The sequence below is a fragment of the Megalops cyprinoides genome, chromosome 21 (genome assembly GCF_013368585.1).
Source record: "Megalops cyprinoides isolate fMegCyp1 chromosome 21, fMegCyp1.pri, whole genome shotgun sequence".
In the NCBI taxonomy this organism is placed as follows: Eukaryota; Metazoa; Chordata; class Actinopteri; order Elopiformes; family Megalopidae; genus Megalops; species Megalops cyprinoides.
Genome location: NC_050603.1, coordinates 1,360,001 through 1,365,875, shown reverse-complemented (window position 1 = coordinate 1,365,875; position 5,875 = coordinate 1,360,001). Strand labels below are relative to the sequence as shown.

At 46.5% G+C, this 5,875-nt stretch overlaps 2 protein-coding genes across 4 annotated transcripts in view; one reads left to right on the top strand and one right to left on the bottom strand.

The window, feature by feature from the left end:
• The first annotated feature begins 1,020 nt into the window (after positions 1-1,020).
• nkiras1 (NFKB inhibitor interacting Ras-like 1) lies at positions 1,021-3,579 on the top strand. The gene is made up of 4 exons (XM_036515991.1): positions 1,021-1,131; positions 1,358-1,468; positions 2,190-2,431; positions 3,056-3,579. The coding sequence occupies exons 2-4, from the start codon at positions 1,375-1,377 to the stop codon at positions 3,296-3,298; spliced, it is 579 nt and encodes a 192-aa protein (XP_036371884.1). The 5' UTR covers positions 1,021-1,131; positions 1,358-1,374; the 3' UTR covers positions 3,299-3,579.
• An 899-nt stretch (positions 3,580-4,478) lies between these two features.
• The window catches only part of ube2e1 (ubiquitin-conjugating enzyme E2E 1), a 10,715-nt gene continuing 9,318 nt past the window's right edge, over positions 4,479-5,875 (bottom strand). For all 3 annotated transcript variants that reach the window (XM_036515662.1, XM_036515663.1, XM_036515664.1), the window contains exons 5-6: positions 5,535-5,682; positions 4,479-5,212 (exon numbers count right to left, since the gene is read on the bottom strand). In XM_036515662.1, the coding sequence (XP_036371555.1) occupies positions 5,115-5,212; positions 5,535-5,682 (246 nt within the window). In that variant the 3' untranslated portion in view covers positions 4,479-5,114. The remainder of the gene's footprint in view (positions 5,213-5,534; positions 5,683-5,875) is intronic.

Below are 5,875 nucleotides of genomic sequence, written 5' to 3'. Positions count from 1 at the left end.
TATATTACAAAATTAAAATACGTTACTGTGTTACACACAACTCATGTCCGTAAAACAGCGCTTATATTCCCACATGGCGGCGGTTTCTACAGGCCATGCCACGGCAACGGGGCGCCATAACTCCGCTAGCAAAGTTCCAGCACAAAAATGACCAACTTCAGAAACCGTGAGTGATCCCAGTAACCGAACAGAACTAATATACGGAGCGGATCTCCATTTACACAATTTAATCACCGCATTCCTGCTTTTGCTTCGGCCATAACAACTCAACAAAACATTTCGTTCATTCAATTCCTGCTGACTGCTCTCGCCACCGCAGTCAGGCAGTAAGCGGACATGCCACTGCACATCACCAAGAAATCACAATCCTCCAAAATAAACAATTTTTACACTAAAATACCAAAATAAAGGTTCCGTCTGAATCATAAAATGCACCGTTATTAAATCGTAAGATTATGAGCTCCGATGACAACGTTTTATTACTGATTTTAAGTGGATTGCTCAGTGAGAGTATTGTCGAAATCTCACTTACATGATGGCGTACCAACCGGAAAGGAAGAGAAAGGCTTCCCATCATGCTTTAAGAAATCATGTGGCGACATTTCCTGTGAAATGCCCTACACACCCTGGGAAATGTATTTTTTATATATGCTTTACAGGGGCGGGGAAGTTTAGTTTTTTTTAAACACTTCAGCAGAACGCCTCTCCGAGGATGAAATACATTCCGTTGAATCAATTGAAGTTAATATCGAATTGCTATGGTTATACTATTATAGCATGAATGCTATAATACATGCTGTCAAGTCCCATTTGAAGCGTGCAGAATGGAGAGAGCACGTCCCTAATTTGCTGACTCTAGGTCGGTTTGAAATCCTTCCACATAATGATTGGGGTGACGATTCAGACTGGGCGTGCTGATCCTGGATCGATTGGCAAGGAGCGGAAATTTATCAAGTGAGCTAATCGCGCAGGCGCACGTCTGACATGAGCTTCCTGGTGCCGAAAGCTGATTGCAGCCGCAGGAGCATGGATACGGGGCAGTGCAGTAATATCTGCACAAACTGAGACTCTCTTCAGCGTTAGAACCAGACCCTCTTTCTCGTGCGCTAGAGTTGCAGCTACATTTGCAAGGTAAAGGTGACGCCTTTGAGCTTGCATGCAGCTTGAAACTAGCATGCAGACGTTATTGTTTATCTGTTTGTTGGAATTTCATCAAGCTCTTTATGTGAAGTGTCACTCTGGTTTATGTCTGTGTCCGCGTCCGTTAGTATGAAACATGTATTTATTGATGTGCATTTCTATATTTGTTAGTTTGTTTGCTTTTGTTTCGTCTTCGTTTCTGTGATCGCTCCCCAAGGTCATCGTCAGCGCGCGATGGGAAAGGGCTGTAAGGTGGTGGTGTGCGGTTTGGCGTCCGTGGGGAAGACTGCGATCCTCCAGCACCTTCTGTACGGGAATCACACAGTCGGTGAGCTCGTTTCTCTTTCTGTATCTGCGCTTACCTGCGTTGTTAGCACAGTTTCGTTCTCATCAAACAGGGGCGAACGGCGCTGAGCTGCACGCTGGTGCCTGGATTCTCTCAACTGCCTATCCTGGAAGAAGTACTGTACCTAGTCTACATGGCAGTTCGAACACTTTCACGAATTTATCCGCATCCTTGGAAAAAAAAAGGGGGGGGGGGGAGTTTAGGGTCAGCGAGTATTTTCTAGAAGTGCTGCGGAGGATGGGAGCACGCAGCTGCACACGGGCGCACGTAGCTACACTCCCTGCAGCATCTCAAAAATTAAAACTGTTATGATGTTTAATTATTGAGGGGGGCGATCAACCAAAAAATAATTGCCAGACGACCTGTCGATAACGTTCTGTTGAGCGTCTTTTATGGCAAGGGGACATGTTAGATCGTAATTTTTCTTACTCTAAGTTAAGTAAAAAAGGTTTAACTTTCAGTTTTAGTACTGAATTGCTCTTGGTCGATGATAGGTGTCGCAGAAGTCGTTGTAAAATTATGATAGGAAGGATATGAATGAACACAACTGTGCGGATGAGAGCTTTCCAATTCGCTTGTTCCGAGAGACTTTGTCACCTTTTGCAAAATGGTTAAATAATGTGCCTGCAAGGGGTGTCAGTTTTCTCAGCTGAAGTATCGTGTGGAAAGCAGCGGGGTAATTGCTCCGCTTTCCGTCTGTTAGGTTCCGAGTCCAGTGAAACCGTAGAGGACGTCTACGTCGCATCCGTGGAGACCGACCGTGGAGTGAAAGAGCAGTTGCGTCTGTACGACACCAGAGGGCTGCAAGACGGTCTTGAGCTTCCCAAGCACTACTACTCCGTGGCCGATGGGTTCGTGCTGGTCTACAGCGTGGACAGTCTGGAGTCTTTTAAGAAGGTGGACTTTCTAAAGAAGGAGATAGACAAGTCGAGAGACAAAAAAGAGGCAAGAGAAAGTTCTAGTTAAAGTTAAAGTTTTTCCTTCTGTTATCCTTCTCATTGTTTTTGTTGTCAAAGAGGTGAATGTAATGTGCGTGCTCATAATCTCTATGCATATGAAGTGGCATGACCTGCTGAAAGTGGTTAGGAAAACAAAGCCATCAGTGCTTTATTGCAAACAGTTAATCAGAGGATAATAGCAGGTTTCTTCAGGTGAGGTGTAGTTTTAGGTAGGCTAAAGACTTCTAACCCTGTAGGCAGGGCATCCGGGTGCAGCACATTGGGAGAGCATTAGTAAAAGGTCTACATCCTAAGGTTGCAGTTTTTGCTGATCCTTTGTGGTGCATGCAGATAATCTGCTGAGGGGACAAACAGCAAACTATCTAGGGCAGCTGATGTAGCTCTCCTAGTTTACACATCACCCAGTTATAGAGGCAGATGTGATAAAGTACCTCACTCTAGAGCACACTAGTGACCCACCTGCTATTCTTTGCAACATTATGAGTACAAAGCCAGTTCCCTTTGCTCCATATCGCCGCCCCTGAGGCCTGGAGCAGGTGTGCGGGTGGAATGGAGCGCTCAGTGTGTGTGTGTGTGTGGTTTGCGTGTGTGGTTTGTGCGCCCCCTGCAGGTGGCCGTCATCGTGCTGGGCAATAAGACGGACCTGCGGGAGCAGCGGCAGGTGGAGCAGGAGGTGGCGCAGCAGTGGGCGCGGGGGGAGAAGGTGAAGCTGTGGGAGGTGAGCGTGACGGAGCGCGCCTCCCTGATCGAGCCCTTCACCGTGCTCACCAGCCGCCTCACGCAGCCCCAGAGCAAGTCCTCCTTCCCGCTGCCCGGCCGCAAGAGCAAGGGCACACCCTCCAACGACATCTAACCCCGCCGCCATTCCGGCTCCAGAGCTCCGGAGGGAGAGGAGCCAGCACATCATGGATGGACGGGTGGTGGAGGGCAGCGGGCAGCCATTCTGGCTCAAGCACTTCGGAGTAGTGATGGGAGAGGGATCCCTCACAAACCCCATACTGGATGGAGCTTTTGTTTGTTGCCAGTTAACAACTCGAATGAAACTGTCAAAAGACCTTGCAGTAGCACAACATTACAGTTGTTTAAGAAGCCTCAGTCTCCCATCACTAGCTTTTAGAGATAAAAACGAGCACATTAAGTACCAATATCAAGGGCAGTCATTCTGGCTGAAGGACGTCAGAGTTATAGTGGGAATGGACTGGGAAGCAATAAAGGGGAGTAGTGATGTCACTAGTATGTCAATTATGTCATTTCCTTTCTCGCTTTGATTGGCCAGCTGCTTACCCTTTTGCCCTTTATTGCACATGACTCAAGTCTGTGTGCTTCCAGAAAAAGCTAAGAACCTTAGTACCTTTTGAATTTTTTCTCAGATAAGAGTTTTATTTTTTTGTAAATTATTTTTGGCACTTTACTGAAAAAAATGCACAGGGTAGGGATAGGGGGATCGATGTGATTACTGCCAGAATGAACAATGAATCATCATGTTTAATCAAACCCTTCAATGTGCAGCTCAGCTCGTATGAAACTGTCATCAGCAAGACACAGGTACGGTCTTCACTCTTAGTCTGTTCTTTAATAGCAAAGAGCCGTTCAAAACACAGAGCATGCTTTACGTTCGGAAATGGAAACTGCAGAACTATACATCTGGTTGTAAAACACTCCTAGTATGGCACAGATGACATGTATTGTAAGGCTTTATATAAAACATTAAACACTACATGTAAAATTTGCAAGTTTACTCTTACCCCTTTCTCACTGTAGAACTGGAACCAGGCTGGCTCATCATACCCCTTTCTCACTGTAGAACTGGAACCAGGCTGGCTCATTATACCCCTTTCCCACTGTAGAGCTGGAACCAGGCTGGCTCATCATACCCCTTTCCCACTGTAGAGCTCTGGTGGAAGTACTAGGTATGACACTGCTGTCTGAATCTTGAGCAACCATAAATAATCCAGCTGTGGAGAATCTCCGTAGATAAGAGGATCTGATGTACTTGTGTATTATTGTTCTCTTACTCTGAGGGTTTAGGGGCTTTAAGTCTTTATTCAGTTATGAATATTTCTGAAACAAGGCGAGTGAAATGCAGGATGGTACACATTAATAAAATGGAGCCAAGACACTGAATACATCAATTACAACTTTAATAAAACTGAAACTCATCACCAGGGGCTTCAAGGAAGGTTGACACAGAACTGAAATGTGGCCGAGGGAACAGTAGCATCACTGTGGTATCGTTTCAGGAGCAGCCAAACGGTCAAATTCCTCCATCAGGTTACAGCACAAAGTATCCAAAATCCATTTAGAAAAGAAACAACACAAAGAAAGAAAGAAATTAACCTCCCTACCCACTTTACAGAGGCCTTATTGCTGGGGCTCGTCCTGTTAGAAGGGCTTAAAATCAGGAAACAATGAAATCTTAGGAGATAAGACAAAATCTGCAACTGAAACCCAGCCCCAAAACACTCCCCACCCCACCATCGTACCCCCCCATCCCCCCTCCTCCCACTGACCAACAGCAGTGGTGTACGTACTTTTTGCCCTTAGTAACTGATCCTGAACCAGTCCTTCATTTTTACACTAAATGGATGGGTTTAGGATTGGGAGGAGGGCGAGCTGATCTGAGATCTGTCGTTAAGGGCAGAAGGACGCTGTAGCCGGTAGCGGTGCGGTTATGTGGCATAGCGTTTGGTCCACTGTTTGGCTGTTCTGTCGTGCTCGGCTCTGTTTGTGGTGTACTGAGTGGCGATGCTCCCCACCAGAGGATCAGCTGCAGGGGAAAGAGGAAACGACACGGAAAAAATGACCACAATGCAGCGAGAAGCCCTGTGTGACTGGGATTCATATAAAGCCTGGAAGCAGGAGAGAGGACAGTGTGTGTGTGTGCTTTCAAAGCAAGCACGTTTTGGGGTAAAGGCTATAGATGACTGTATGAAAACAGTAGTTGATTACTTGGATCAGGGATCATATTCTTGTTGAATCAACAAAGACAAAATGAAGAAAATCCAAGTTCTTTCTGTCATGAGTATTCCCACTGCCAGGGGCGTGTCCTGTTGCCAGGGGCGTATCCTGTTGCCAGGGGCGAGTCTTACCCGGGTTGCAGTCTGTGAGCAGGGAGCAGATGGACAGCAGCACCTTGGAGATGGTGAGGGCGGGGCTCCAGTTGTCCTTCAGGATGTCCAGGCAGATCACGCCCTGGCTGTTGATGTTACAGTGGTAGATTCTCGTGCGGAAGGTCACCTGCCAGACACACACAGCCACACGAAAAGACCGGGTTAAAACTGACACAACTCCCCAAAAAACTTTCTCTTTAAACAGACCTCCCAGCTGGTAAAGAACATGCATTTATCACAGGGCTCTATGTAGTTAATGTTCAGAGTCCACTCATTGACAGCATTGTGGTGGAATTCACAATTACTTTTTCACTCATATG

What these genes read in the sequence shown, in the direction of transcription:
- nkiras1 (XM_036515991.1), top strand. Translation starts at nt 1,375, where the DNA reads ATGGGAAAGGGCTGTAAGGTGGTGGTGTGCGGTTTGGCGTCCGTGGGG. An exon ending in GTACGGGAATCACACAGTCG is followed by an intron (nt 1,469 to 2,189) that starts GTGAGCTCGTTT and finishes TCCGTCTGTTAG; the next exon opens with GTTCCGAGTCCAGTGAAACC. An exon ending in AGTCGAGAGACAAAAAAGAG is followed by an intron (nt 2,432 to 3,055) that starts GCAAGAGAAAGT and finishes CGCCCCCTGCAG; the next exon opens with GTGGCCGTCATCGTGCTGGG.